Source organism: Magnolia sinica, chromosome 10, assembly GCF_029962835.1.
Source record: "Magnolia sinica isolate HGM2019 chromosome 10, MsV1, whole genome shotgun sequence".
Classification (NCBI taxonomy): Eukaryota; Viridiplantae; Streptophyta; class Magnoliopsida; order Magnoliales; family Magnoliaceae; genus Magnolia; species Magnolia sinica.
Window position 1 is genome coordinate 17380898 of NC_080582.1, and position 19088 is coordinate 17399985.

Genomic DNA, 19088 nt, shown 5'->3' on the forward strand with positions numbered 1-19088 from the left:
CAAAGTTTTGAAAAAATAAAGTCTACTATATAAGGAGAAAACAAAATCTACCATCCTTTTTTTGGTAGTGCAACTTGTAGATAATGGGCACAAAAATTAGGCCATCCTTCATCAGGCGACAACACATGTACGAAACAATTAAGAGCTCAAAAATTGCTGATGTTCCACATTCAACAAACATGTGTGGCCTGCCTGATATATATAAACTGACCTGATGATGGGCCTGGTTGAATGGTGACACCCACCCGATGCATTGTTTGAGTGTTTCACATGTGCCAATTGGTAGGTACATGTGGTCACATTTGGGATTGACAAAATAGTTTGAAGCAAATCATACTGTGAGCCTCTTGGCATGGTGCATCTCAGGCAATCCGCTTATGTTTCCCAAGTTCTTTAAGCTATCAAATGTTCCCTTGTAGAAAAGATAAATACACAATTGAAAGCCAGTTACCTTCTTTTTGAAACATCTTTCCTTTCTCTTCTGCCGGAATTTGGTTAGGGCGGCCTCTCTTTGTGCAAACCGATTTTGATCCACACCACTCCCACTTCCACCAACAGCTACACTTTTACCAACCACCCCATTATCACTCTCTGTGTTTAACCCTCCAGCATTCACAGCGATGCTGCTTCCATTTTGCACAATATTCCTAACTTCCCATTCATGGATAGTTAAATTCTGAAATAAGACCATGGATATTTTCATTTCAAATGTCCAATAAAAGCCTATCAATCTAATATTCAAACAACTTGATAGAGTTAACTTTTAGTTCATGATGCTATACAATGATGCTGGTGCATATGTGAATAAAAGATTACATGATGGTGATGTTTGCATGAGGATCAAGAGTGCCTGAAATATTTAAAAGTAAATTATTCTGAAAATCCCTACAAAACATAGCAAATAGAAAATATTTAGCAAGAAATTTATGTTATTCAACTTGAAATATGGAGCTAGGCAAACATTATCATTAATGGGTTGTAGGTTAGGTTTAAGTTGGAATTCTTGGCCCAACTTTGTAAAAATCGTCCTGCATCAAAACATATACATAAGATGTTAGTTTACTTGCAGTTAATCTTTAAGCATATTAGCCAAGCTGATGGTTTGCCACATGTCCAAAAACATAGCAGCCAAGCACATCCCAAGATATCAAAATTCATTTATAAGAATCAAGTTTTAAGGCATAAAACCGAACCCAAATTTGCACCAATGAATTTGTGCTTATCTTATTACATTGAACTACTAGAACCATTTCTCACTTTACTTCAATTACTATTTTTGGTAGGCACATGTGGTCACATTTGGAAGTGTTGAAGTTTACCAACCCAAAACTCATAGTTGAATAAATCATGAGAGGTAGTTAAGTGGCATCTCAGACCCTGTAAAGAACACACTGAAATTGTGATGCATCGTATGACCAAAACCCAAGCTTCCAAAATGTACATGAACAAAAACCTTTACATAAAAGTTTTTAGCATTCTATCTATGACCATGTGAAACCTCAAAAAGTGACATTGAGGATACAAATGAATAGCCTAAAGGGAGTGTTATTCTGGACAGATGATTGTAATCACCTGAATCAAATCAAAGAGTTGGATAGAAGAACTTTACTAATTTTATTTTTCTAGGACTCATAGTATTCTTGAAAACCCTTGTTACAATCTTGAATACAAATCAGGGTTCTAAATTTTATAATTACACTGAAGAGCCCTATAGGTTATGTATATTTACAATATTATAGAAAATGATTAAACTACACCTATCTCATGTTCAAAATATACCCCTCAAGTACAACATCCTCTGACAAAGTAACCCTAGAATTTCAAACTTCAAACTTCTAGGTTCACCAATCTATAAATAGCAACAGCTCTACATCATCCCTCATTTAACAAATAAGCTCTTACCAGTTTAAAAAACTAAAAATAAATGAGAAAGAAGTTGATGGATAGCATTCAAGATTGAAAGGTAAGCAATCATTAACATGAGGGGAAAGCATTTACCTGGTGAAAGGCCTTGGGGCATCCATCACAAAGCAGAAGATCTCCAAAATCTGCACATATTGTGCAAAGGTCATCATTGTCAGTGGCAGAAAGCTTCTGAACTTTAGACAGGGGCACTGATAATTCATGAAGAGACACCCCATTGGAGGTGTAGATGTGTAGGTAACTGGCAAAACGCAAAAGGAAAGGTCACCCAAATATTCAAGAGTACAGGACTAAGGAATCAAACATTAAAGCAGTAACTCACGGTTTCTGCTTAGAAGCACAACCAACATGAGCTTCAAACTGTGAGGGACTGACCTACCCATTAAATCTTTAAAGTTTAAGGTCTGTAGTGGAACATTTCAAGAACTCAAATGTATAAAGCAATCAGATGTACCTCACTGTTGCAACAACCACAGAATATTCCATTCCCCATTTTGCAACCCTCAAGCAATCTCAATAGAACTTTTATGGAAAGAAATTATATGGTTATAAGAAGTGTCAAACAAAGTTAAATTGACCATTTCAATTTTTCCAAGCCAAGGGTTGGAATTGTTCAATCGGACTAAATTTTGGGATATGAACCATCTAAGGTAGGGCTAGCCTACCTGATGAGAGTTTGGATCTCATAAAGGTTTGCCACATACTATACAAAACATGCAGATCAATCAGAATTGAGAGATCAATCAGGAAATTTAAGTTCATTAAAAGGCTGGAGCATGGCACAACATATTCATCATTTTAAAGTCCCATTTTTAATACCTTTGCAACATCAAGCACATGTTGGCAAAGTACAGGATGCTTCCACCGCTCCCTATGGTGCAGCATGCCTAACTCTTGGATTTGACTGATTCTTAGGATCCTTGGTGAAAATGTGACTACACCTAATGGTCAGGGTGGATCTGATGATTTTTTCCCTACACAGCTCTCCGTCAGCACAAGCAACTTTTTCGGTGTGCCTACACAAGTCAGGTAGCAGATTCCTATAAAATCCCAATATTATCCAAACAAATCATACTCTAATAGGTCACTATCCCTGAAATGCAAATCCATTAATCAATATAGAAAAATGAAAGATACAAACACATCACCTCTGCAACCTCAAATCCAATCCCGAAAATAAACAAAACCCACATCCGATATCTTCTCAAACCTAGATTAAAACAGTAAACCTAAATCAAATGTATGAATGTTCCCCCCTCAAACCAATCCCAAAAATCATCCAACATGATAAAAAATCGAAAACCCACATCGAATACGCAGATCAAAACAGAGCAATTCCACCCCAAATCTAACAAAATCAACAACACCTGGCTGAGTTTCCCTACAAATCAAACAAGAGATCCAATCAATCACCAAATCTCATGAGCTATTTAAACAAACAAGCAAACACTCAATCGAAAATCTCCATCGAAGCATTGGAACCAGACCCTATTGGACTGGTAACATCTTCTACAATCCACATAAGCAATCAAAAGATAACCCATCTCAGATTTCAGTCAAAAAATACAAATAGAAACAAGGAAAATAAACTTGAGGGAAAGTCTCGCTATGAGCCATACGCTTCCATCGTGTTCGATGATTGTCGTGGCTGTGAGAAATGGCTCTACCTATACAGAGATCTTCTTCTCATTCTCCTTCTTGCGGTGAAAGGGGGTTTTGAAGATTGAGAGATGGGTTTTGGGAGGTCTGCTGCGCGTGGAAGAAAAGGGCGGAATGAGATGGAGAGGCTGAGTGCGTGAGGGAGAGCGGGAGATTGAGAGAGGGCGAGGGAGATGGAGAGGCTGAGTGCGAGAGAGAGATGGAGAGAGAGATGGAGAGATGGGTTTTGGTAAGTTTACTGCACGCGGGATGAAAAAAGGGCAGACTAAGTTGGATCTGAGAGCGCGCGTTCGTTTTGGAAGGGGCGCGTGACGGACGGCCCACAAAGACTTTGGGTTTTAGGCCGTGGGGCCCACCATGATGTATTTTATTTATCCACTCCGTCCATTAATTTTAAAATACTATTTTAAGTTTTGATACAAAAAATGAGTCAAATCGAAGCTGTAAGAAGACTACACAACATATTAACAATAGAAATTTAATTTTTATTATTTCTTATGGTGTGGTCCACTTATACCTTTAATCTACATAATTTTTGGGCTAACTGAATAAAATTATACATCAAAATTGATGGGTGGCTTAGATCAAACACATATATTTCAATGGCCCTCATAGAGACCCTTAAGCATTATAAATATTTAATAAAGTTCTGGTGAGGAAGTAGGTTTTAGCTACAGATTAATTAGGCTTTAGCTACGGATTAAATCCGTAGCATAATTGCTACGGATTTAATACGTACCCAAAAACTTTCAAAGTCCGTAGGCTTTGCTCGATTTTTTGGTAGTGATCGTACAGTCATCGCAGGGTGTTTGGATGCAAGGCATCCGTTCACGTACCAAAGGACAAGAGGTCCAAACTCGATATGAAGATCAGGTAGTGTATGTTCTTGGGGTACGGTGATGAAAAGTTTAGTTACAGATTGTGGGATCCGGCCGAGAAAAAGCTCGTCAGGAGCAGAGATGTGGTTTTCTTTGAAGATCAGTGTATAAAAGATATTGGTAAGTGTCACGCCCCGATTTCTAAGACCCGAGTACGAGACTCATTTCCAGAAATCCGGGAGTTAATTAATCAGAGAAACAATGGAATGTAAACTCAGAGTGTGTTAGCCAAAGGAAATATGTATATTCATAGGAGCCCAAATATTTAACCCGCTCAGCTGGGGGTCTTAGTTACAAAATCTCCATAAGTTTCCAAAATACTAAACCCTTAAATTAAAGTATCAAACTACTGATTAACTCCAAAATATGCCGCTGCCTCCTGATGCGGATCGTCATCATAGTATTCTCCCTCGGGCTCCATAGTCTCACCTTCCAGGTCGGCACTGACGTCTTCTACGTTCGTCCCTGCATACTCTGTACGGTTGGATAGTTGATGGATGAGTGGCCAGCTCAGTGTGAATTCCCCTCAAGATTACACATCGCCGCCTTAGCAAACATAGTTAAAAGGAAAACAAGAAGTAATCCAAAACAGGTAATATGCAGTCTTATTAGATGCATGTATGCATGGATGCACATCGACCTGGGGATGCACATCCAATCGGACTTGGGCTCGTCACCCATGCAATCATCGACCTGGGAATGATCATCCAGTCGGAACAGGGGCCGATAGTCGATGGTCTGGGAGCTAGCGAAACGATACCCCAACATCTCTAGGGTACGTGCTACAGCATCCAGAATAGCCATCCGTCATCGCCAATATGCTATGAATGCATGATTAGCCAACCATTATTAATCCGTCATCCGTCATTGCATGTTTCCTTTATGATTTTCTCAGGGGCTCGTCACCCAGCGTAGGCCGACAGCTCGAGTATAGTATCCCATTACCACCATCATCGGCTCATGAGGTCCTCCACCTTGGGATGTTCTAATAGGATACCCTGATCAAAATGACACTAGTTCAAGGTCCCTATTTCCCACACATTTGTCTAATTACATCTCAAGTGTGGCTTACATACAATCAGAGTATCCTCCATGTGTAGCATAAAAAGGTTATGTACAGAAGCAAATCATGTTAACATGTGACAATATATAACTTCAAATAAGGCATGAAAGGAAGCATCATGAAATAACTAATGAGGATATAGTACTAAGTCATGTGAATAGTGATCAAGGATTAACTGGCATGTGGGCAAGTATCACAATAATGGTGATCTAGTATAACTAGGTTTAGCTAATTTAGAAATGGAAAGCCCAAGGGGAAAGTCATCACCTGTATGGTGGTGTTCTCGAGCTTGGCCTGAGTCTTCTTGCGGTCCGAGGTTGCTTGAGGGATTTCCTAAAATTATGGTTCATATTTGTTAGGTATGTCCACGGCATGGATTAACAGATGTTTCATAGTGAAGTCCCATAGATGGTGTAACATACCATGAGGTGGAATTTACCGCATAGATGGACATTTAGATGAACCTCGTATATGGTGGAGTCCTATATGTGACCAACGTGGGGGCGCATCTAATGGTTCAAATGGCACTGACACCACCCATGTTGGTACACACGTATCATGTTAGACACCATGCTAGGGATTAACACCAAGACCTCTAGGTATGAAATGAAGTATCTTCATCCTACCTATCAGTTGAGCTATAAATCTGAGTGATCATGCCCAAAGCTGGGCGTCCACAGGTGGGATGGCCTAGATTGCCGATAGATGGATAGCCCAAATCAAAACAGACTCATCAGGGTGGTTATTCACATGTCTAGCTGATGTGTACAACAACTGTGGTTAGTGTGAGATACATTAACCAACTTTTCCCCCACTAGATCCTACAACACTTTCTCCATGCTCCATTCGTGTGAACGTTCGGTGGCAAAACAAGTGAACGGAGTCATGTACAGACCTTGAATGGTCAGGATCCTACACAGACACTAGGTGGGTCCCATAGGCATGATCCACAAGGATGGTGCAGATGTGATTATACCATCGTGGGTTTCACACTGAGCCTATTTCATGTGTTTAATGTTATATCAGTGCTATATGCACCTGATACATATTTAAATATTTTATGAACGTCATGTGCATTTGGTATGTATATAGATATACATGCATTTGATGCCACATGCATCTGGTGTATGTATATCATATGTATCTACTATACATATTATATCAACGTGGGTTACACATGGCATCAAGGTGGGCCATGTGATGGGTGGTCTGGATGAATCATGGAGATCCATGGCTGATGGAGGGACGGTCCAGATGTAATCCTCATATGTACCATTCTTTATACATCAAGGGTATATATATTATTTTATAATTCCCATGCATGTACAGATGCATGCTTAAATATTTTAATATATATATTATTATATGTATATTTTCTTTTCTTTAAAGCAAGAGCCCAGGTTTTTGGGAAAATGGATGGACGGTCCTGGATGAGACACGTCATCAAGGTGGGGTCCACCAGCGGTTACAGGGTGTGACCCATCAGCACTCGTGCAGGGACCGAAACCAAGGTGTTCCATTGATTTTTGGGTGAGGCCCACCTGCATTTGTGCAGGGCCCACCAGTGTTTTTGGTGAAGCCCACAAGCAGCCCAACTGCATTTGCAACGTGCTGGCTGCCTCCTGCAACTAATGTGAAACAGCCTCCGTTGCAGGTTATCTTGGAGCCCATTCTTGGCCCTGTTTGGGGCCGTTCCTGGACCGAGTTTTAGCCCACAGTTGGTGCCATTCCCATGCCCTGGTTCGGCTCCAAACGATGCTTATACCCGGGCCATGTTTGGCCTTAAAACAGGGCCTGCTATCAAGCCATGGTCAGTCCAAAACAGGGACTGCATTCCGCCACTGTTTGTCTTCCTAAAGGTGGCGTGTAGTAGGGTGAGATAGAGCCTTAGTTTTTGAGCTTTCTTAGAGTTTCAACAGAGTGGAGGGAAAGTTCCTACCTGCTACACTCGAATCCGTCCCGAGTTTGGGTTGGTACACATGCACCACCTTCTCCTTCTTCCTCCGTTTACTCTCCCTCTCTGTTTTCTCTCTTTCTTCACTCTCCGACTCTTTCCTCTCTCAACTTTATTTCTATGTGAAGTCTAAGGGGCTGACCTCCCCATTTATAGGCAAGGGGATAGAGATCCAAGGGATAGGATTTGTTTTGCCCATCCCCAAGTGACGGCCATCAGTGGTTGCCTCTGTTTTTCTCAAAATGGATAAATGCGGCGTTTTAGCTATTTTTGGCTTGAGAGAGAGAGCTGGCGTTACACGTCAGAACTCCAATAAACACGGCTCTCCCCATAACTTTCAGCGGTCTGTTCGCCTTCCATTCATTCATGATAGAATGGACGGACGGTCAGGGAACGATTCCCTTCCATTTGTTTTCAGGGGCCAACTAGTATGGTTTTTAGAAAATCCATTCCTTCCATCAATTTTGTAAGGTAATGTTAGGCTAGCGGCCACAATATGGGATGTATCTGAGTTTTGAATGAGTCACACCACTAGCCAACGTGTGGTGCTAATTCCGTAAATTCCCATTTGCGTCCGCTGTTACAACATGCAGATTTCTGCGTGGCTGTTTAAAATAGATGAGGGTCTACCTGTGATGATCTTTCAGAAGATCTACTCCATTCACCGTCTTTGGCACGCCGTGCTAACCCATGGTCCGAAATTTGAAGTAGATCCGAACTTTAGGTGGGCCGCACGATCTGTTAACGCATTAAATGGTATTTACCGTCAAATCCCATGCACGTAGAAATTTGAATGAATTGAGATATTTTTTGAGAAGTCCACTTTACTACTTGTAGTTGTACGATCCGCTCTGTTCATTGTTTTTAACATGCTCTACTAGGATTAAGGTCCAAAAATAGAGCAGATCTGTTGATCGGGTGGGCCGCATGGTATGTTTTAGCTTCAACGATAATATCTAATTACATTCATGAATATTTATTATCTTGCCATTCATTTCTCAACCAGCTTCCGACGTCCATTACATCGAAGTGCGCCGTCCGAATTTCTTGAATTTTGGCAGGCATTCTTTATTTTTTGTGCTCTTTCTCTTAGTTCAATTTGGACCCCGATCTCCCAAGAATGTCCAAGATGCTACTTTAGTGGCTTACACACTCCGTAATTCAAAATAACATTTGTACACCTCCAATTGACAAGTTACCAGGTGGTTGGGACTTAAACCCGAAGATCTTCACAATGACCGATTCATCCTAATATTCGGATGGTCCATTTGGCGGATCCAAACCTGATGGACGGTCAGGTGACTTGTTAAAAGTAAGGAAGCTTTATGGTTAGTAATCTAACCATGCATATGGGTGGATGTATGGTCAGTTTTGTAAATAGATAAACACAAAGTGGGTTTCCAGAGTACTGCTAACACATATGGTTTCAAAAACTGATTAAGCTTAAGTTTTTCAATCCCACTTACCTCTTTGATTGGTGTGAGGTATAAGCTGAGTCTCCCGAGTTGCAACGGTTTATCTCAAAGCTGCTTGGGAAATCCTACCCTGTAGTGTGTTAAGTCAAGTCATTCCGTTGACAAGTCTCGAGTTTTATTAATCGTGGGTTTAAAAGGTAACACCCGAGTATCAAAAGTACGGGGTGTTACAGTAAGCCAGAGATGAACCGGCCTAGTCAGGTGAGCTAGAGGACATGGATCCGATTATTCCTCCTGTGGTTCCTGATGAAGGGAGATTATAGCAAGGTGGAGAGGACAAGGGAGTTCCTTCAAAAGATGGACCAGGGGAGCAGCCCCCACTTGATCTACCTATTGAGCCACATATGAGGAGGTCATCTAGGGACAGACAGTTGTCCAAGAGTTACTCGCCACATAAGTACATTATGCTGACTGATGGGGGAGAGCTAGAAGATTATTCTAAGGCCCTAACCGACGAGCATAAGAGGGAGTAGTTGAAAGCTATACAAGAGGAGATGGAATCCTTACATAAGAACCACACCTATGATATGGTGAAATTGGCTAAGGATAAGAAAGCTTTGAGCAATAAGTGGGTGTTCAGAAAGAAGGTTGAGCAAAAAAATTCACAGACGAGGTTCAAGGCCGAACTTGTGTGAAAGGGTTTGATCAGAGGAAAGGCATAAACTTCGAGGAGATATTCTCACCAATGGTGAAGATGACATCCATACGGGTGTTGCTTGGGTTGGCGGCTAATATAGATCTGAAGATACAGTAGTTAGATGTTAAAACTGTCTTCCTCCATGGTGAACTGGAAAAAGAGATCTACATGCACCAACCAGAGGGGTTCAAAGCTAAGGCAAGGAGCATATCGTGTGTAGGTTGAGGAAGAGCTTGTATGGGCTGAAACAAGCTCCAAGGCACTGGTATAAGAAGTTCGACTTGTTTATGTTGAAGCATGGGTATGACAGAACGGAGTCGGTCCACTGTGTGTTCACGCGCAAGTTCTCAGATGGTGATTTCTTAGTTCTGTTGTTATACATTGATGACATGTTCATTATGGAAAAAGACATCAAGAGATCGATAGGCTGAAACAGGAGTTGGGTAAGTCGTTTACGATGAAAGACTTGGGCCTTGCTAAATAGATCTTAGGAATGGAGATAACCAGTGACAGAAGCAGTAGGAAGTTTTGGCTGTCACAAGAGCGGTATATTGAGAAAGTCCTAGAGCGGTTCAATATGAATACAGCAAAGCCGGTCAGTACTTCACTGGATGGTCTCTTCAGATTGAGCAACAGGCAGTGTCCCAAGACGAAGGCAGAAGTGGAAGAGATGCAGAAGATACCCTACACGTCAGCTGTAGGAAGTTTGATGTATGTTATGGTGTGTACGCGCCCAGACATAGCATATGCGGTTGGTGTTGTCAGCTGGTATCTTATCAATCCTGGCAAAGAGCATTGGGCAGCGGTGAAATGGATACTATGGAATCTTAGAGGCTCTTCCAAGTTGAGCCTATGCTATGGTGACGGAAAACCTATATTAGAGGGCTATACAGATGCAGATATGGCAGGCGAAATAGACTCCAGGAAGTCTACATTGAGGTTCATGTTCACGTTTGCAGGGGGAACGGTTTCTTGGCAGAGCAAGCTACAGAAGGTCGTAGCATTATCAACGACAGAGGCCGAGTACATTGCAGTCATAGAAGCATGTGGAAAAAGATGCTTTGGATGAAGAGATTTTTACAGGAACTTAGCCTGAAGCAAGAGCAACATATGGTCTATTGCGATAGTCAAAGTGTTATATACTTGAGCGAGAATCCAAGTCAGCACTCCAAGTCGAAGCACATAGAGATTCGGTATCACTAGTCAGGATTACTTTGGAACAAAAAGTGTTACAGCTTAAGAAGGTCCACACGGACAATAATGGGTTAGACATGATGACCAAGGCTTTACTTAAGGACAAGTTCGAGGTTTGTAAAAACCTAGCTGGCTTGAAGAATGTGAATCCCTTCTGGATCGGAAAGGGGAAGTTTTGATGAGATTTCCTCCCAGGCTCGACCGGTCGTGAGCCTCACTAGACCGGTCGAGGGTGGTGCTCGACCAGTTGAGCCCTAACTTAACTCAAAGTCCAACAACTTTGGGTTTATTTTTCCCATAGTGCTCAACCAGTCGAGGGAGGTGCTCGACCGGTCGAGGACACTGCTTGACTAGTCGAGGTTATGCAGATTCTAATCCGATTTTGTGTGGGATTCGAATTTTTGAGGTGGTTTTTGTACCCGTGTGAAAGAGAGTTTCATAAACTATAAATAGGAGGTACCTGGGGCTTTCTAGGTAATGCAAGAGGGTTTCCTAAAGCTTTACAAGGGTTTGCTAAAGGGTTTAGGGCTATCAAAGGTGAGAGAGAGAGAGAGGAAGCTTGTAGAAGGGAGGTTATGCTCGTGGAGATGATCTACTATACAATTAACAATCTCAGCGCTTCTACGTCCTCATGATTGATGAAATCTCTTCATTTTTCTCTTATTCTCTTATTGTTTATCCACTCCTGCATGAGTGAAGAAGGTTGTAATGTTCTACTTCATAGTGGATTGTTGATCTGGACGAGGTCTCGTGGTTTTTACCTCTTTGAGGGTTTTCCACGTAAAAATCTCTTGTGTCGTGTGGTTTGTGCTTTGATTTATTTCATTGCTTTATTATCGCACAATTCTAGTTTGTTTTGGGAGGCTAGATCCTAAGGTTTTGTGTAAGGCCCCCAACAGTGGGTCTGCTTGGATTAGAAATGTGGACCTTTTAAGTAAATGGGTCAGGCTCGGGTTGGACACCCATTAATTAACCAGCTTAACTAATGGGTTGGGCTTGAGCTTACACTGACCTAACCCAAAACCACCCCTTGCCTTTGTGGTGATGTAATATGTTTGAAAGGTTTGCAAACCAAATTAATATAGTATTTTCATTAACCTACCTAACTAATCGAAGAAATTATCATTAGAGTACCTTTTTTTTCTCTTTTTTATTTTTTTGTAAGGTAACGCTGCCACTCGTGCATGCCCCCGTTGGTCCTGCCCACTTGCTCTTAACTATCCAGCTTTAGTGTGACTTTTCTCTTGGTCATATACGATGGCTCAACTTGGTAAGAGTATCCCGAAAGAACAAGTCAAGCGTAGGGCTTTTAGAAGTCCAAGTGGGAGCACGGGTGGCTCTTGAGATATTATGGTCAATATGAGAAGTCAATTTATTGATTAGTTTGTTCCTAGTTACACTTACTCCAAAGGCCTCCAATAATTCATTGGCTCCTTATCACTATGGAGTTAAAATCGGACTATTCAGGGGGCTGGAGTGGGTAAAACAATACTCATCATAGAATTGATCAACAACATTGCTAAAGATGGTGGAGGTGTATCTGTATTTGGCGGAGTAGGCGAACATACTCATGAAGGAAATGATCTTTACATGAAAATGATAGAATCTTGAGTGATTAATGAACAAAATATTGCAGAATCAAAATTGGCTCTAGCCTATGGTGCATAAAACTCAGCTTGATCTATTATTCAAGTAGACCACATGATTGAAAACAGTATACAAGGCAACACCCACCCTCTAAATTATTTCTCATTGTGTTACTCACATGAACTACAAATGACCCTTTTTTGGGGCCCCAAGCCTAAATTTTGCATGGCATCTAATGGTTGAAGTGAACTTCATATAATCATCACAGTGGGCCCTGTAAAAATTAAGGGTGAACATTTCTCCGAACTGCTTAACATGGTGTGTCACACCTGAATCATAGGTTAGCATGATTTTTTGCCATGGACCTAACGTAGGATTTCATATCCAATGGTGAGGGCAGATTTTCACATAAACATCATGGTGGGCCCCACCGCCTCTGCCAGTATGATCTAGACCACATATTTGGACCCAGATGCTCCTATTAGATTGATACTGTGATTGATGGTGCACTGATTGCACAGTTATGATTGATGCACTTTATGGGCCATGGCTTATCCATAGTAAGGTCCACAAGATAGATGGGCCAGATCACTGTGGCCCCCACCTGATGTGAGGTAGAGAAGGCATGAGAAATAGATAATGCCATAGAAAGCAACCTTGAATGAAAAGGAATGTCATCATCCAAAGTGGGGAATGCTCTAAATCAGTTTTTGTTTTGCTGCAATCTCCACCATCCATGGGCCACCTCTCAGTGATCAGACTAGTTTGGACAGGAACCAATGGCCATTCTGGGCCGGTCAGTATGGTGTACCCGTTTATGGATTGGAACCTCCGGAGTCAAATGGGTTTTGTGGTCCAACCATCGAATAGTTCAACATAGACAGTTTGGACCTTTATATTTTTATTATGTTTTAAGTATTCTTAATCAAGGGTGTGTTTGGTTGCACCAAATATCATTATGTTTCATGATAAACCAATATAATTTGGTGCAAAATATCACGAAATTTCTTGATATTTGTGGCAGCCAAACACACCCTAATATGATTATTAGGCCATGATGACACCATGGTTTTTTTTTTTTTTTTAACACACACCACATGGGTACTCGAACCATGACCTTAGTGTTGGAACCCAAATGGTCTACCATTGAGCCATGAGTAGGACCCATGATAACATCATGGGTTGAACCAGTTGGATAGGACCTCCAACAAAAGCAGGTTGTTGGGTTTTGTGGTCCTACAACCGACCAATTTAACTTGGACAACCCTGATGTAATTATTAGGCCATGACGGCTCTACGGTTTGACCCAGTTGGACCGGCAATCCAACTTGTTTGGATAGTACCACTAACCAAAACGGCTCGGCTCTGGTCCAGTTTTTAAAACATTGGCACGAATTCTACGTACCTTATTAGGGTGGAAATTTAATTCAGATTTATATGGATCATGAGCATTGGACCAGAGGGGCCCACCATGGGTTGCACCTGGCCCAATATCAGCTCCATTGGATGATCTTTAGAACCCCTCTATCAAACGGAAAGAAAGAAAGAAAAAAACAAAAAAACAAACAAACAAACAAACCACTTTCTTTTAGAGGGGAGCAAAGGTCGATCTACTGTAAGACCATGATTTGGATTGTCTATATCAATCAACATGCTATGGGGAAAAGAAAACCACATATTTCTTGTACTGTAGATTGTATGACAACAACTGCTCCCATGACCAAAACAGTCAGCTAACACACCTTGCAGCTTCTCCTACAGGCACCAAGAACCTCTGCAGATCCCACCATATACTCTGGGTTTTTCGTGCACTCTCCGAGAGTGGCCCACCTCTCACAGCTTGTGTTCTCATCTGTGCAACCACCACTGTTACCCCCAGGGCCAAGCATAGATATGTGGGCAGCATAAGTGAATGTGCATCTGTATTGATAAATAATTAAAAGATTACATCTAACCACATGTTGCAATGCAAAACTGTTTGCAATCAAAACAAGAGATCACCCAATTCACTCTACTGATTTTTTGCAGAAAGAGTTAAAAAATATGGAAAAAAATCACTAACTAATTTGCAGGAAAACAATTAGAAAACCAAAATTCTACAGTTTTTGCCATGGCCTGAGGACAATGCCCAGGCTTGAAATCTAGGCCTGGTACCTGATAGGGCTGAACCCAGCAAGCAACGGATTGTCTGGATTATTGCCGCCCTGAAGGAGTCTTCCAATCATTTGCAAGGATTATCCATTCATTGGTTTCTATGGAATACATGATCTTTGGTAGCGCCCAGCATGTGACCGGTCAGGCTTTGCTACATGTATTTTCTGAGAGATGATAACTAAGATATAAGCAACAACACCATAGATATTTTCTGAAAAAAAAGGTGATCTAGTTGAAAAAAGATGCCTGGTATTTAGATATTTTATTCAACCCTGCCTGGTAGCAATGCACCACATGGTCCAAAGATTGTATCAAGATTGATGTCAGGCAGGCACCTACTCACAAAACTTTTACCAATCAATCATGACAAAAGCATTACATTTTGATTAGCCTGATTTTTAGTTGTAGATAGAGAGACTGAAAAATACATTTAGATCCCAAGAATAGTTCATTTTGATTGATGATGAGGATTGAATTTTAGTCATGATAGAACTGATTAACTAAAGCATTTGGTGAGAATTTCATTCAAAATGACGCAATACCCAAGCATTGGCACCTGCATTGGAACCACGGAATGTTCATGGTGGGACCTGACTGATGGATGGCTAGCTAGGATCTTAAGAAGGTGCTCCTCAGCTAGCAAGTGTCAGCAGAAAACAGGTACTCAGAGGAATCATAACAAACAATCAGAGGAAAGGAAAAAAAATTACTACAAGAACCCTAAATAAAAAATATATTTATCAGTTTTTATAGTTACCCAGCCTAGTTGTCTTCATCAGCAGATACACACTGCAAGAAAGAAAAAATAAAAATAGGAATTCCAATTTTTCAACAGGAGAAATTTATTAAAGAAACCAAAACCACAAGCTAGCAAAGTCCCAGGGTTTCAAATAAACGATTCCTCCACATCTCTACAATTTGCATTAGCAAATAAGTCCATAAACAAATTAAATTGAACCATGATCCTAGTGTTGGTGGTAGTATAACCAGCTAATCTTTGGGTATCCTTGTCACCTTTTCTAAATGAAGTATCCTTGCCACATTGAATACCAACGAGAGACCTTCATGCTCTTTTTCTTTTCTAATTGATGTTTTCACTTTCTTAGGCAATTTGATTGGAGAAAGAAAATGCAATCTAAGAAAAAAGCACATACTGGATTAGATAACTGAATCTAGATTGCTGTCACAGTTTCCAATGCTCACAGGCCTTAAAATTACCTCACAAAGCCAATCAAAGGCAAAATTCTTTAAAGTGGAAAATGATAGCCTGCTAGTTGTATATTGAATTCCGTGCAACCCCAAATGCTCAATAGAGATGAATTTAGATGTAAATAAATTCCCATTGAGTAGAATGCCCACTTGCCTCAATTACCATTGTTCCTGATCCTTTGAATAGAGAAACTAGCTCACTCTGCCATTGTAGGCTGGTTCAACAGAGGAAGTCCATTCCACCCAATTTAGAATGTGATTGCTGCATTTTCCAAACGACACACCCTTGAATATTTGGGTGGAATGATATGAGGTAATTCTGCTTGCAAATAAAAATAAAAAATCGAGCTAGATTCAATGAGAGAGAGAGAGAGAGAGAGAGAGAGAGAGAGAGACTTGTAAATGTTTGGGCCAGGTCACCTGATGAATTGACCACCCTGATGTTTGGGCCAGGTCAGTCCATTAATCAAGTTGGTCAACGCATCAGGGGCCCACACACTCATTAAAAAAAAAATCGTGTCCATCGAAATGTGGAACATTGGCAATTTTTTTCAAAACCATCCTAAATCATATCAATCCACTCATCAGCAGGGTGTCCCAAATCGGTTACGGCCGATACGTAACGGTAACGACCGACATCATTACATGATACGAGGTCGAAACGGGCACGCCCCCCGATTTTGTGATCGTAACGGCCGTTACGGGGCCATTACGGGCTAAAGAAAAAGGGGAAAAAAAAAACGTATATTTTTTCTTTTTTCTTTCTTTTCTTCTTCTTCTTCTTCTTCTTCTTCTTCCTCTTCTTCTTCTTCTAGACTGCTGCAGCTGCGGCTGCGGCCTTCTTCTTCTTCTTCTTCTTCTTCTTCTTCTTCTCTCTCTCTCTCTCTCTCTCTCTCTCTCTCTCTCTCTCTCTCTCTCTCTCTCTCCCTCTTTTTCTTTTCGGTTTCCCTCTTCTTTTCCTCTTTTTTCATTTGGTGTCGGAAATAAAATGGGAAGCAGATTTGCTAGTGTACCACACACCAGCTATGTAGCTGCTGCAAGTATGTGTCATGCTAAGACGAGCGCTAACACTCCTCAAGCTCCGTGTTGTACGAACGGTTCAAAGGAGATCAAAGTTACATGGGCTCCACAGTGATTTATTTATTATATCGACACCGTTCATCTACTTGTAGAGATCATCTTAAAGCATTACTCAAAAAATGAATCGTATATAAAGATCATCTGGACCACACCAAAAATAACAGTGGAGATAATGATTTTCACCATTAAACAATTCGTAGGGCCCACCGTAATGTTTATTTTCCATCCAATCTGTTCGTAAGGTCAAAAAGACCTGAATGAAGAGGAAAAACAAATTTCATATTGATCCAAAACATCTGTGATCCCAAAAAGGGTTTCAACGGTAGACGTTCAATCCCCCACTGCTTTTTGCAGTGTGGTCCACTTGATAATTAGATCTGTAGTACTTTTCTTGTCAATCCTTAAGTCGAGCCCACAGGAATTGCTGACGTCAAATGAATGGACTGGGTACGTGGCACCCTTTTAACGGACAACTTAATAAATGGTACACCTGCCACATGGGCCCCACCATGATATATGTATTTTATTCATGCCATCCATCCATTTTGCCACATCATTTTAAGTCATGATCCAAAAAATTAGTAAGATCCAAATCTCAGGTGGACCACAGCATAGGAAACAGTGGTTATAGAATGCTCACCATTAAAAATTTCTTAGGGTCCACTGTAATGTTTATTTTCCATCTAACCTGTTAATAGGGTCACACTAACATGGATGAAGGGAAAACACACATGTCAGCTTGATCTAAAACTTTTGTAGCCCCCAATAAATTTTTACTAGTGGACGTTTAATTATTGTTGTTTCTTATGGTGTGGTCCACCTGAGCTTTGGATCTGCCTCATTTTTGGGCTCATGCCCTAAAATTATTTGGCAAAATGGATGGACGGTGTGGATATAACACATTCATCATGGATGGGGCCCAAAAAACTTTGACACTCGTGTGCTACACTTCACAATCCAAGTCCCACCTAATTTGGGCCCTTAAAAAATTGTACACAAGACACGTATTAACTTAAAATTTACCAATTAAATTATGGACTGTAATTACTAACTCATAATACCAAAATCAAATTGTTTGAATAGTTTAATTGTTAATTTGTGGACACTTATTTTTTAAAATAGGGCCTTTTGATTTTTTTTTTTCATGATTCACTATCCAATAAATGTCCACCAATTCATAAGTGGGATAATTCCAATAAATTGCATGAATTTGAGGCTGATTTGGGGCATGGATTGGTCCTCCAAGTCAGCCCCAAATTGGCAACACCATCTACCTGAATTTAATTTCATTTTTTTAAAGAACGATTGGGAGAAATGATATCAAATTGTTAAGTATATAAATTAGATATTTAGAAAAATAAATATATGAATTTTGTAGTCAAATTCAGGTTATCTGGTTCATAAATTCGTCAAATAATCCGATACAACTTCTCACCAAAGAGTGGACCGTTACACCACCATAAACATGTTCCAATTTATAAATGAATGCATATTTGGAATGCTTAGAATATTTCGGATTTAATCTATATTTTTTCATATTTTTTTGACAAAAAAAAAATTGCACCGTTACGAGCCGTTACGCCCCCGTATCGCCGTCCCGCCCTCATATCCGTATCGATTTCGGAGGGCACCGTTACGCCAACCGATACCGATATGGAACACCTTGCTCATCAGGGGGAGCACACTCATCAAACAAGACACATATATATTGAAATGTGGACCACAGGCGGTATCTAAAATTGTACAACAGCTCGCAACTAACTATCAATTCATCATCATCATCATCTAAGCCTCGTCCCAATTACTTGGGGTCGGCTACATGAATCTGTCCCACCATTTTATTCTATCCCAGCTAGATAAACCAACAATGTTTCAGACTAAAAAAATGAGAAGAACTCACTTTCTTGTTACTTGCTGCATCTTCTGCTTGTTTAACTAGGGTGGTTCCTTCCGCAGTAACATGTTGTATCACAAAGCACTCAGTAACCGTAGAGAGGCAGGATAAACATAAGAGGGCAGTTGCTATGTTCTATTTATAAAACCAAAATGCAACTTTGAAAGGAAATGCACCCCACCTGCTTAAATATTTGAGAAACGGGATCTAAGCCTCTAGTTATTCTACAAAATAGCCTATACATCCTTGAGAGATCATCCACCTAACACAGTGAAGACAACAAGAATATTTTTTGCTCACTAAACTGAAAGACAACACATAATCTTCACACAGCAGCAACAACATAACCAACAACAAATTACATTTGCATCTCAGTTCATA

The 19088-nt window shown here is 40.6% G+C and overlaps 2 protein-coding genes across 2 annotated transcripts in view; both read right to left on the reverse strand.

Moving 5' to 3' along the window:
- The window catches only part of LOC131258084 (uncharacterized), a 173187-nt gene that overhangs the window by 87748 nt on the left and 66351 nt on the right, over positions 1–19088 (reverse strand). The gene's annotated exons all lie outside the window — the stretch shown is intronic.
- LOC131258089 (probable prolyl 4-hydroxylase 4) lies at positions 14074–14701 on the reverse strand. The gene is made up of 2 exons (XM_058259151.1): positions 14525–14701; positions 14074–14290 (listed from the first exon to the last, which is right to left on the reverse strand). The coding sequence occupies exons 1-2, from the start codon at positions 14593–14595 to the stop codon at positions 14104–14106; spliced, it is 258 nt and encodes an 85-aa protein (XP_058115134.1). The 5' UTR covers positions 14596–14701; the 3' UTR covers positions 14074–14103.